The sequence below is a fragment of the Solanum dulcamara genome, chromosome 11 (genome assembly GCF_947179165.1).
Source record: "Solanum dulcamara chromosome 11, daSolDulc1.2, whole genome shotgun sequence".
Classification (NCBI taxonomy): domain Eukaryota; kingdom Viridiplantae; phylum Streptophyta; class Magnoliopsida; order Solanales; family Solanaceae; genus Solanum; species Solanum dulcamara.
In genome coordinates, this window is record NC_077247.1 from 22,791,105 (window position 1) to 22,805,000 (window position 13,896).

At 36.6% G+C, this 13,896-nt stretch overlaps 1 protein-coding gene across 2 annotated transcripts; it reads left to right on the plus strand.

Moving 5' to 3' along the window:
• The first annotated feature begins 236 nt into the window (after positions 1-236).
• LOC129873646 (homeobox-leucine zipper protein ATHB-14-like) lies at positions 237-6,293 on the plus strand. 2 transcript variants are annotated; one of them, XM_055948774.1, is made up of 18 exons: positions 237-626; positions 1,708-1,867; positions 2,119-2,234; positions 2,320-2,410; positions 2,508-2,603; positions 2,680-2,793; positions 2,898-2,981; positions 3,113-3,268; positions 3,349-3,423; positions 3,511-3,617; positions 3,768-3,957; positions 4,060-4,248; positions 4,358-4,438; positions 4,522-4,656; positions 4,820-5,151; positions 5,396-5,507; positions 5,622-5,771; positions 6,014-6,293. In XM_055948774.1, exons 1-18 carry the CDS (start codon positions 406-408, stop codon positions 6,158-6,160), a joined length of 2,556 nt encoding a protein of 851 aa, XP_055804749.1. In that variant the 5' UTR covers positions 237-405; the 3' UTR covers positions 6,161-6,293. The 2 variants fall into 2 exon arrangements, with proteins under 2 accessions (XP_055804749.1, XP_055804750.1); XM_055948775.1 differs by having other exon boundaries at positions 2,122-2,234.
• Positions 6,294-13,896: the final 7,603 nt, after the last annotated feature.

Here is a 13,896-nt window from a genome sequence, read left to right on the forward strand (position 1 = left end):
GAAGAAATTGAATGGTTAAAATGGAGTATTAATTTGAATGTTTAAATAAAATATTTATTATTTATTAAAAAGAGAAAAAGGCAAAAAACTGCACCTGTTGTTTGTGTTTGTAATAAAAATTGATTTTCACTGTTTCAGCTCTTTTGTACAGTAGTATACTTTTCAGTCTATACCTACCTACCCATTATTAGCTAGGATAGGACTAGTATTTGTTTGATCCAATTGTGTGTATCATGTACAGCAGCACCATCTTTTTCTTCTCTCCCTCTCTAGTACAAAGTGGTGTTTTGGTTTCTTCTCTTCTCTTGTCCTGTATAGATTGTAGTGAGATAATTTGTCTCTCTAAAGGAGTTGATGAGAGGCTCTCGTTCTCTTGGAGGAGAGAGCCTGCACATGTGATTTTCGATGGCTTTGTGTTTCCAGAGAGGAGGAGAAAGTCGAAGCAAAAACGATATGGATAACGGCAAGTATGTGAGATACACACCAGAACAAGTCGAAGCTTTGGAGAGAGTATATGCCGAATGTCCAAAACCTACTTCTTTGAGAAGACAACAGCTCATTAGGGAGACTCCTATTCTCTCTAATATTGAACCTAAACAGATCAAAGTATGGTTTCAGAACCGAAGGTATTCTTTTTCCTTTTTTCAACCACAATTTGTCACTTGTTTCATAAAAAACAAACGCAAGGGTCGGGTCCCTTTCAATTCTAGTCATTCCTCTGGATGCATGATTTCTCCTCTACCTTTCTAGATTCGGTTATCATTTTTGGCAAGCTGAGAGATTTTTTTTGCATTTGCTTTTTCTGGTCATAGGATATTTTTGTTTATTAATGGAATGACTAGAAGAAGATAAATGTGGGTTGTTTTGCTTCTTTTCCTGGAAATGCTATGAGCTCCTGTATAGATACTTGTATTTTCTTTTAACGAAACACGAACCAGCCATTTAATATTATTATTTTATTCTTGTTTTCTTCTTTTCATGGAAATATGTGCTTTCAGTTGTTTGGTTCAAGGTTTCAAAAGTATTTTCGCAGCTGTGGCAAGCTTCTATCTTTTCCCTGTTTATATTGTCAATTTTCAAAGCTTGGTCCAGTTTTTAGATGATAAAATGTCCTTTTTTGTTCTTTCTTTCCTGTTTTGCCTATTGGAGTAGAAATATACACCTATTATTACTTGTTGGTGATTCTGTGCTTTGAATTTTCCCTTTAATCACAAAAGATCTGCTTTTCAGTATCTGATTAGCTTTACTGGATATTGAAATAAAATGATAGATATTGAGTTTGCTTTGCCTGACTTATCTGTCAGTATAAAAATGTGTCTTTCTCTTGAGTTTTGTAGCTATGGGGTGACTGGGAGTCCTCCATTGCAACATTGATTTGTGGCCTTAATTTTTCCTTGATATAACTTAGAAATATGTAATTGAAACAACCCGTAAAATAATTCAAGCATAGAGAAAACAAAAGTGCGTTCGATCTCAGTGTGATCTGTGTTGCATGTTACATCAAGTATCCTTTATTTGTCCATAGATAGGTGTTGAGGGATTCTTCTCGACATTCGTTAGCAGAAACAGAAGTTTCTTTATTTTCAGAATATTGTTTGATGTTTTATCCTTTCATTTGGAGCATGTGAATATGCCAATTCTCACATTTAAAACATTGCAAGGGAATTTTACCTAGTCCTCAAATCACTGTTTTTTCATCCTTTGTAGATGCCGTGAAAAACAGAGGAAGGAAGCTTCTCGTCTCCAGACTGTTAACAGGAAGCTGAGTGCTATGAACAAGCTGCTGATGGAAGAAAATGACCGATTGCAGAAGCAAGTGTCTCAACTTGTGTATGAGAATGGCTACATGAAACAACAAATCAATACTGTGAGTTGGTCTTCTTTGATTAATAAAACTCAACTAAATTTTGTAGGTTTTCACTTAAACCATATCTCAATTTGTCTAGGTTTTAAATAATTTCTCATGACACTATAACTTGCAGTGTTCTTATGCTGAAGCTTTACATAAGCTGCATTTAACCTTCTATCCTTCTTCTACCATTTCATAAAGCAATTCCTGTATCTTCATCCTTTAGTCTGCTTCTTTTTGTACGATGAAACTGAAGATAATTATCGTAGCAGGTTAGCAGCACGACCACAGATACAAGCTGTGAATCTGTGGTCGTGAGTGGTCAGCAGCAAAGAAAAAACCCAACACCTCAGCATCCAGAAAGGGATGCGAATAACCCAGCTGGGTAATATAATTTGTGTTTTTTCTAAAAACATATATGGTGTTTTCTAGTTAAAAAAACTAACAAACATTTTTGCATGTATTTTCAGTCTTCTTGCAATAGCTGAGGAGACCCTGGCAGAGTTCCTTGGAAAGGCTACTGGAACTGCTGTCGACTGGGTGCAGATGATTGGGATGAAGGTAATTCCTTCAGTTGATTGTGCATCTCTCATTTCTGACTCATTCATTACATGTGTTCAATTCTTAACATGACCTCTTATTTGACTTTCCCATTCAGCCTGGTCCGGATTCTATTGGTATTGTTGCTGTTTCCCGCAACTGCAGTGGGGTAGCAGCACGTGCCTGCGGCCTCGTGAGTCTAGAGCCCACGAAGGTACTTCAGTTGTCTTTCTGGCTATGAGTTTTATTTTATTCTACCCTTGTTCTGTAAGCTGTAGAAAACTTTTCAGGTTGCTGAGATTCTCAAAGATCGTCCTTCTTGGTATCGCGACTGCCGTTGCCTTAATGTACTGAGCGTAATCCCTACTGGCAATGGAGGGACAATAGAGCTTATTTACTTGCAGGTTTGTTGCAATCGCCTGCATCACTTGTTTGTTGGGTTGATACCGTGTGATCACATTTTATTTATGCTCAATAAATTGGTGTTTGCCACATGTTTCTTTGTTAGACTTATGCTCCAACTACATTGGCAACAGCTCGTGACTTTTGGACATTGAGATACACGACAAGTTTGGAGGATGGCAGTCTTGTGGTATGTATTAGGCATAATCCAAAACCTTGAGACCAATGTTTCTAAACTCTACCTTGCCTATCTTTGCAAAAGCAGGCTATAGCTACAACCTTTCATTTACAATAATTTTCTTCTGGCATTAAAAAATGCAGATATGTGAACGATCTCTGTCGACAGCAACTGGTGGCCCAACAGGGCCTCCTGCTACAAGTTTTGTCAGGGCTGAGATGCTACCAAGTGGTTACCTCATAAGGCCTTGTGAGGGTGGGGGCTCAATGATTCACATTGTTGATCATATTGATCTAGACGTAAGGCTGAAAAATGTTGGTTGATTGATATTTTGATTTCTTTAGATTACTGTAGTTGAACATACTCTATCTGTGCTCAGGCTTGGAGTGTCCCTGAAGTTCTGAGGCCACTTTACGAGTCTTCCAAGATCCTTGCTCAGAAGATGACTATGGCTGTAAGGAATTTTAAATTTGTTGGAATATCTATCTCCAGAATGTCAGGGTGATTTAATCGTAAATAAGTCGGAGTTATCTGTGTGCAGGCCTTGCGACACATACGACAAATTGCACAAGAAACCAGCGGAGAGATCCAATACACGGGGGGTCGCCAACCTGCTGTTTTGAGGGCACTAAGTCAGAGATTATGCAGGTGAGAAGACAAACCAATCATTTGGTTAGAGACTTTAAAGTAATATATACTGTGCTGTCTCAGCTGTAAATGAAGCTTTTGGCAGTGCTATGCTTTCTGCCAGTTTTGATTAATCTTTCCAGAATTTAGTACTTAATATTTTTACTACAGGGGATTTAATGATGCTGTTAATGGATTTGTTGATGATGGTTGGACTATTATGGATAGTGATGGTGTAGAGGATGTAACAATTGCTATAAACTCATCTTCAAGCAAATTCCTTGGTTCGCAGTACAACACCTTGTCAATACTCCCTACATTTGGAGGAATTCTGTGTGCCAGGGCATCAATGCTTCTTCAGGTATGTTAGAATTGATATTTGACTTAGTGTACACTAAGAGAATTAGCAATTTTCCAATTTGTGGATATGTTCTAATCTCTTTCTGGTACTTCATTTATGTAGAATGTTCCCCCTGCTTTGCTTGTACGTTTCCTTAGGGAGCACCGTTCTGAATGGGCAGATTATGGGGTTGATGCTTATTCTGCTGCATCTCTTAAAGCCAGTCCATATGCTGTCCCTTGTGCCAGAACAGGTGGTTTCCCAAGTAGCCAGGTCATTTTACCCCTAGCTCAGACTGTGGAGCACGAGGAGGTAACACAATCTAATCATGTTCGACTTGATAATTATTACCCTAGTAGATGTTGTCTATATTCTGTAACAGATAAATCATTTTGTGGTTTGACTTTTCCTTTTTATCTAGTTTCTTGAGGTAGTACGTCTAGAGGGTCCTGCTTTCTCCCCAGAGGACATTGCTTTATCAAGGGATATGTACTTGTTACAGGTTGAGAATTCATACACCTCTCAAATTGTAATTTATGTGCTTTTTGACATTTTGGTTCACTAATTATCTTACTACCATTGCAGTTATGCAGTGGAGTTGATGAGAATGCTGCAGGTGCCTGTGCTCAGCTTGTTTTTGCACCTATTGATGAATCTTTTGGTGATGATGCTCCATTGCTTCCATCTGGCTTCCGTGTCATTCCACTGGAACCTAAATCAGTTCAGTATTATGCGTACAGAACATCTAGCCTTTCAGTCACTAGTAAATTTTAACTGGTCCAGACAAAGAAAATTCATCGTTGACGCTTGAAGAGTATCTAAGCAAAAATATGAGCATTATCTTATTAGTTTGTTCTAAAGGTTCTCTAATTTTATGATATAGGATGTCCCTGCAGCAGCTCGAACCTTGGATTTAGCTTCAACTCTAGAAGCTGGAACTGGTGGGAGTGGGACACGTCCAGCTGGTGAAATTGAAGCAGGCAATTACAACCATCGTTCGGTCTTAACAATTGCATTCCAGTTTACTTTTGAGAATCACTACCAGGATAATGTAGCTGCAATGGCTCGCCAATATGTGCGAAGTATAGTAGGCTCTGTTCAGAGAGTTGCAATGGCCATAGCACCCTCTCGACTCAGCTCTCAGTTGACACCTAAACCCTTTCCTGGTTCACCTGAAGCTGTCACTTTGGCAAGGTGGATTTCCCGGAGCTATAGGTATGGGTTTTCAATGTTTGTGGTGACATTTTCTTACTAACATGTTTTTCATCATTACATGTAAAACTTCGTATCAATAATTAACCTGTCATTGCAATGTGGTAGGAAAAAGAATTACTTTTTGACCTCGTATATACTTGTTTCTTTGAACCTCGAAGACTAGTTGATATCTGATTATTTGTGAGGAACTTGCAGTGACATTGAATGTTTTACCTGGTCTAACTATTTCCCGATTATATTTCAGGGTGCATACAGGAGGAGACCTGTTCCAGGTTGATTCTCGAGCTGGTGATGCTGTTCTGAAACAACTGTGGCACCATAGTGATGCAATAATGTGTTGCTCTGTAAAAATGAACGTCAGTATACTGCTTCTATAGTTGTTCTGAACCATAAAGCAATACCAAGTATTTATCCACGATCTTTCTAGAGATGCAACAATATCTAATTAATTAGTGAACTTCTTAATGCAGGCATCGGCAGTTTTTAAATTTGCCAACCAGGCTGGTCTTGACATGCTTGAAACCACCTTGTTAGCTCTTCAGGATGTAATGCTTGATAAGATTCTAGATGAAGCTGGTCGTAAGGTCCTCCTATCTGAGTTCTCCAACATCATGCAGCAGGTTAGACTACTACCATCATATTTTGATTATATATATCCTTTGACTTGGCAAACATTAAAAGGAAACTAGTTTCAATTAATATATGAGCAAAATGTGATACTGCAGTATTTAGCACCTAGCAAGTTCGTTTTGATTCCACTAGTGCTAGACCACTTATTGACTACATGTTATCAACTCATACAAGAAAAGGCTGTATAGGTAGTAAGTGAAGAATTTGACAAATTGTTATGTTGTGCTTTTAGGGATTTGCCTATCTGCCAGCAGGAATATGTGTATCTTGCATGGGGAGGCCAATATCATATGAGCAAGCCATAGCTTGGAAGGTTCTCAACGATGATGATTCCAATCACTGTCTAGCTTTCATGTTCATAAACTGGTCTTTTGTTTAAGTTATAAACAGATAAACTATGTAAGACTTTGGCATTGACTATCAACCTTCTAAATTATGTCGGCGCTCTGAATGTTTTTAATTTAAAGCTTGTATGACTATATCTATTGTAGTATGAAATGCCATTTCTGTTATCTCCAGGTTCCTTATTTTGCTGCCTATTTAATTATTTTGGATGTATTTAGGAAGTTGGTTAAGATTTCAATCACGTTGGATAGTTTTGAAACTGAATGTCTCCTTTTTGTGTGGTGTACCTGTCTAATTAGGTGGTCTGCCTAAGTTGGTTAAGGCAATTTGTTAGTATTGCAGTTGGTACCACTTGAGTTTGTTTCTTGAGAATCATTTCACCAAAGACGATAGTATACGTTCTAACAGATGTTTAATCAAATGTCAACTTCAATAGGAAAATGTTGATTTTCTAGTGACTTTGGAAAGCTGAGAAAATGCTCCCTTATTTATAGGAGTAGATTAAAATGATTCCTTAACCATACAATTATTGATTTTATTTCTTCAACTATTTAAAAACTAATTAGGTTTGGTCTTTTTAATATACATTTATTGGTTTTAGTTCTTTACGTATTCAAAAATATATAAGGTTTGATCTCTGTCTATTTTTTTTTAATACAAATAGCTTAGGTTTATATTAATGGTCCGTGAAATTAAATTTGTAATCCATTTTTTCAGTTATATTTCTTTCCTTGCTACTTTTATTTTTTCAAGTTACTCTTATGAAAAGAACTCTAACCTCAATGATTCAAAATAAAATTAATGAGAAAAAAAGATATAAGTCCTAATTTCATTCAATGGAGGATAAAATGAAGCATATTATTGTTGCTAATGACTTATGTTCCTTACGGTTAATGGTTCATAATCAACGCCATTTTTTAAAATTTTATTTTTCATACAAAAGAAAAATAAAAGATTTGATCTTAATACTCAAATTCCTCTATATATAATAAAATGAACTGAATAATAAAGTAGATTTATTTCAAAATAAAAAAAAATAAAAGAAAAAAACTACCTTATTCGACATACATCACTATCATATATACTAATTCTACCTATTCTTTCAAACAGTTACATATATTACCACTAGTTAAGAATGTTATACTATATATTGAGAAAATACATTTAGATACACATATCCCTAACAAAAATAGCCTAATTTAGTTATCTACACAATTAAACGATCCCCAATTCACTCTTTAATGTCAATCAACTCTCTCTCCCACATCAACTTCCTACCCCACGTCCTCCACCATCATTCTCTCTCTTCCTTCCTTCTCTCCATCATGATATTCACCATCAAACCTTAAAATTGAAATCTAGAACAACACACCAATTTGAGGTTTGTATATATTTAACCATTATTCAAACTCATGTATCTATGATAGATTGCTACTCCCTTCGTCCCATTTTATGTGGCTCTCTTTTCTTTAAGTCCGTTCCAAAAAGTATGACACCTTACTATAATTAGAAACAAATTAACTTTAAATTTTTCTTTTACCACAAATATGTAAAGATTGTTTCCGACCATAAGTTTCAAAAATCTTCATTTTTTTCTTAAATACGTGCCAAGAAAACGATGCCACATGAGACGGAGGGAGTATTTGTTTTATCTTTTATTTTTTAAAAGTTAAGGTAAACCTCTATTGATTTTGAGTTTTCTTAATTTACTTTCATGGCTAGTGATTCTCCGACGAATAATCACCAACGCCGCATCATCCTTTCCTTCTACTTTGATGACGTTGATGATAAGTCACAACCACGAAGCACTATTTCTCACAACAACAAATCAAAAGGTGAGGCAAACACCACCGTGGTTAGATGTCGGACCAGCCAAGAATGTAATCGGAAAGTTTCAATAATCAGAGATTTACTCATGTATCTGGCACATTATTGATGTATTTGACACATTATTAAGTTGAGATTATATGTATCTAGTTTTTATCTGTGTATTTAATTAAGTTTATATGTATTTGACAAGATATATACATTGTTTGAATATGTCACAACCTGACCTAGGGCCTAGTCGTAACACGATGATTGAAACCCCGAGGGGCTCCAACCAAGCCTCTTGTACATATCATAATACATAAGGTAAAGCAAAAAAGGAAACATCATAAAAGAGTCTAAACCATGAATAGAAATTTAAGAACGTCACATGACAACATAAACTCAAAACATCTGTCCAATTAGATGCCTCTACTCATGAATATGGGCGGGGGCTAAGACATGTCTCTAGCTCACCCTCAATATGAAACATATCAAAAGTCTTTAAAAATAATAACTAACTCGATAACTAGTCCTCGATAAATGAGGACTCACCAGAAACACCGTTGGATAGGAAAGCTTAACTAGCCACGTAGATGAGTATGATCTTCGACCTCAACCCCTATGTTATGAGACAATGTAGGCAAAAAGTATGCATTAGTATATTGGAATGTACTAAGTATGAGGGCGTGACATGCAATGTAAATCATGGAATGCAATAGTCAAGTAAATCACATGATAAGATAAGGTAAGTAAAGATATGAGAAAGTCATATTGACCAAAGTATTTAAAAAGCATAATTTAAAATCATAGCATACATAAGAGATCATACATATGTGGGATAGGAACCGTAACCGATAATAAGACCATGCGAGCTATAATATGGAATCCCGTTTTCTCCCCATACAACGAAGAAAAAGGGGAATCTACTTGCCAAGGTAGACTCTACCCCGCTAGGCGGGTCATACATACCCTATATGTGGATCCAATAGCTAGGCCATGAAGGCAACCTACGGTGACACGTAGTTTATGGGACATGAGGCTGCTACTAAGACTTTTGGTAGGGCCCTCACCTCAAGTCCACTCGGTGCTAATTCAAATTCCACGATATACATGCATAGCATAAAAATCATAATTACATATATCATAGTCATGATCATAGGTTTGAAATCATAGAGTAGCTCATTTTCATAACATACTTGTAATGTGAGAATTATCCTTTCATCATTACAATCACATTTGTATAATTCATATCGTTAGGCCTTAGGTCACTACATAGGGCCCTAAGTCACCTCTTAGGCCTTAGGTCACCACATAGGGCCCTAAGTCACCTTACTTCATAACTTGCATGAAATTCCTGCCTTAAACTTAGAGTAGAACTCAATTGCATAATCAATTGACTTTGAAAATCATGTAATTGATTGGAAAACATGCATAATCATAAATTTTATATCAGCCCATATATAATTCATATAGATAATATCCCTTGGAAGTATAATTCAAAATATTTAAAATTTACATCATGAACCCTAGAGATCAAAATAGGAGAATTCATGAAAAAACTCTTCAATTTAATACAATAACCATCAATTTATATCAAAATAGATTCATGATCATTCTTGAATTATAACTCATGCAATAGGAATAGAGATCATAAAACTCATAAAATACCATACTTTAATTTGATAGAAAACCTTAAGAAATTAATTGAGCTTCATGGATGAAAGGATCCATGAATCAATAACCACATACCTTAAGTGAGAACACCAAATAATTTGGAAGAACTTGAGAGTTTTGATGGAGAGCTTGAGTGAATTTACTTGAAGTCTTCAATGGAATCCTTGAGAGTCTTTTGCAGAGAGATAAACATTTGAGTAGGTGAATTGTAGAAGAATGAATAGAATTAGAGGTTTAGGTTAATTTATAGAGTTGAATTAGGTCCTAAAAACTTCTAGGTTCATTAGCTAATAATTTGGGAAAAGTCTAAAGTGCCCTTGCTAAAAACTAAATTCGGCCAGAAAATTATCTCCAGGTCTGCGATGTGGAGGAAAGCAAGTCCACGACACGGACTTGTCACGCACCTTATTGATTTGCACAGTTCCTTGAGAAATCTATCTTTCGATCTACGGGTCTTAAAAATCCACCAAAACTATTTTCCTACAGGTTTTGACCCCCTAATCGATATTTCGAACTCGGATTTTCCAAAAAGATTAAGGATAATGCGTTACATGAGAGGCCTAATCCCAAGGCATTCTTAAGGAACTTATGAGCATTTTGAGGGATATTACATTAACTCCCCCCTTGGAAATATTCGTCCTCGAATGAGATCCAACTAATATAGGAAGGACATGGAAAAAAAGAACTTAGAAACTCAACATGGACATGAGGACACTTTGAAAAATTCATAGAACATGTAAACTTCATACTTAACACAAGACATAGTCCTTGAGAAAAAAACATTTTCATAAATCATGCATGCATATGAATGACATATGGAACTGAAACATAGAAGTTTAATCGATTTGATCATGAATAACCTAGCACCTTTAGGCTCGAATGAAAGGAAAGATATACGGATAACGCTTCATCATGTCTGATTTCGCTTCCCACGTAGCACTCTCTACTTGTTGATTCCTCCATAACACTTTGATGGATGCAATGTCTTTATTTCTTAACCTCTTCACTTGCCGGTCTAAAATCTCAATCGGAACATCCTCATAAGTCAAATTCTCTTCAATACTTACATTCTCCATTGGCACAATAGAATTTGGATCACCCAAAAACTTCCTCAACATTGACACTTGAAATACTGGATGAACTAAAGCCAACTCAAGTGGCAAGTCTAACTCATATGCTACTTTGCCAATGCGCTTCAATATCTTATAGGGTCCTATATATCTAGGTCTCAACTTCCCTTTCTTACCAAACCACATTACCCCTTTCATAGGTGAAATCTTCAAATACACCATATCATCCATATCAAATTCAAGCTCTCTCCTCCTAGTGTCCGAATAGGACTTTTGATGACTTTGAGCCATTTTCAATCTTTCTCTTATGAGCCTTACTTTCTCCATTGCATCAACTACCAAATCTGGACCAATCAATGCCATCTCACCTCCTTCAAACCACCCCATCAGAGACCTACATCTTCTCCCGTACAAGGCTTCAAAAAGAACCATTTGGATGCTAGAGTGATAACTATTATTGTAGGCAAACTCAATCAATGGCAAATGGTCATCCCAGCTTTCTCTAAGATTAATCACACATGCCCTTAGCATATCCTCCAAGGTTTGAATTGTTCTTTCGGCTTGTCCATCGGTTTGATGATGGAAAACGGTACTTAGCTTGACTTTAGTGCCAAGATCTTTCTAAAATGACTTCCAAATATGTGAACTAAATTGAGTACCACTATCCGATATAATCAACAAAGGAACACCATGAAGTTTCATAAGTTCACGAATGTAGAACTTAGCATAGTCTTCGACACCATAAGAAGTCTTGACCGGTAGAAAATGTGATGATTTGGTCATTCGATCTACAATGACCCAAATAGAATCATGTTGTCTTCTAGTGCGAGGCAAACACGTGACAAAGTCCATATTCACATCTTCCCACTTCCATGTAGGAATTTTGATTTCTTGAGCTAGACCTCCCAGCCTTTGATGTTCAACTTTTACTTGTTGACAATTAGGACACTTAGCCACGAACTCCACTATGTCCTTCTTCATGATATTCCACCAATACACTTTCCTCAAGTCACGATACATCTTGGTGGATCCCGTATGAATTGAATACCGAGAACTATGGGCCTTATTCAATATCAACCCTCTGAATCCATCAACATTTGGAACACACAAACGACCTTGGTAACGTAGTACCCCATATTCTCCTAAGGAGAAAGCCTCAATGAATTTTTCGGCAACCGACTTCTTTAATTTGACCAAAATTGAATCATTGTCTTGTTTGGACTTAACGTTTGCCACAAGAGATGATTCTAAACCACTATGTATAAGAACGCCTGCATTATTGGAACCAGCCAAACACACACTTAAATATATCAATCTATGGACCTCTTTAACCAATTCTCTTTTACCATCCTCAACATGTGCAACACTACCCACAGACAACCAACTAAGAGCATCGACTACAATATTTGCCTTATCCGGATGGTACAATACACTCATGTCATAGTGTTTTAGGAGTTCAAACCATTGCCTAAGGTTCAAGTCTCTTTGACTAAACACATAATGCAAGCTTTTGTGGTCGGTAAACACATCAACATGCACCCCATAAAGATAATGACACCAAACTTTTAACGCAAACACAACCACCTCAAGTTCAAGATCATGGGTTGGATAGTTCCTTTCATGCACTTTATGTTGTCTAGAGGCATAGGCTATAACCTTACCATGTTGCGTCAAAACACAACCCAAACCAACACACAAAGCATCACAATAAACAACAAACCCATCCAAACCTTCGGGCAATGTCAAAATAGGAGCTGACGTAAGGCGATCCTTCAATATTTGGAAACTTTTCTCACATTCTTCCGACCATTGGAATTTTGCCTTCTTTTGTGTCAACTTAGTTAAAGGAGAAGAAATAGATGATAAACCTTCAACAAACCTTCTATAATATTCGGCTAAGCCCAAAAAGCTTCTAATGTCTGAAGGAGATAATGGTCTAGGCCAATTCTTAACCGCCTCCATTTTCTTTGGATCTACTTTAATCCCATCATCAGACACCACATGGCCAAGAAATGCAACCTCCCTCGGCTAAAATTCGCACTTATTAAATTTAGCGAATAATTGCTTTTCTCTTAATGTTTGCAGCACAATCCTTAAGTGATCCATATGATCTTCCTCATTTCAAGAATAAATCAAGATATCATCAATGAACACCACTACAAACATGTTTAAATATGACTTGAAAATACGATTCATCAAATCTATGAATATAGCGGGAGCATTAGCCAAACCAAACAACATTACTACAGATTCAAAATTATCATACCTTGTCCGAAAAGCCATTTTGGGAACGTCATACTCTCTTACCCTCAATGATGATAATTGAAATGGAGGTCAATCTTAGAAAAATAGCTTGCTCCTTGTAATTGATCAAACAAGTCATCTATCCTTGGAATTGGATATTTGTTCTTTATGGTGACCTTATTCAATTGCCGGTAGTCTATACACATTTAGAGTGACCCATATTTCTTCCAAACAAATAACAAGGGATCAACCCATGGTGAAATACTCGGTCTTATAAAACCCTTATCCAACAATTCAACTCTTTAAGTTTCGCCGGAGTCATATGGTAAGGAGGAATAGAAATAGGTTGGGTATCGAGAAGGAGATCTATGCCAAAGTAAATTTCCCTTTCAGGAGGAATACCGGGCAAATCATCGAAAACACATCGAAGAACTCCTTAACTAACGAAGAGATCTTGGCGAAATTGCCACATAAGAAATTGAGCACAGTTTTGCAAAGAAATAGCCCACTTGTTTCTCGAGAAGAGATGGGAAACATGCTCAATATCATTTGATTGAATAGTTGACCCATCCCCTTGTTGTTTGAAGAAACCCTACACTTTAATTGGTATTTTTTCACGAAAAGCAGACATGAGATTAGAAATCCAGTATTTCACTAATATTTTGAATAACGATCCCGAATTCTAGTTGGTCCTATTTCGACTCTTCCTCAGAGAAAGACGATCAAACAATTCTCAATCATGGTCCTTGCGGATCGGATCATCCATATAATATACAAAAAGAAACTCCATGTATTTGAGATCTTTCTCTTTGAATAAGATCTCAATTCCAGCGACGATTTCATTAGACATCTTACAACTAGAATCCCTCTTTTTGCTGATCTAGTTCCTCCACCAACAGGAACCCCAGTTAGATTCAGGCATGCTACACTTTTTAGTTATTGGGAGAACCCAAGTACTCTCTTTTCGATTCAG

Coding starts and splice junctions, on each gene's coding strand:
- LOC129873646 (XM_055948774.1), top strand. CDS start 406: ATGGCTTTGTGTTTCCAGAGAGGAGGAGAAAGTCGAAGCAAAAACGAT. Junction 2,604..2,679: donor TGAGTCTAGAGCCCACGAAG/GTACTTCAGTTG, acceptor AAAACTTTTCAG/GTTGCTGAGATTCTCAAAGA. Junction 3,269..3,348: donor TTGATCATATTGATCTAGAC/GTAAGGCTGAAA, acceptor ATCTGTGCTCAG/GCTTGGAGTGTCCCTGAAGT.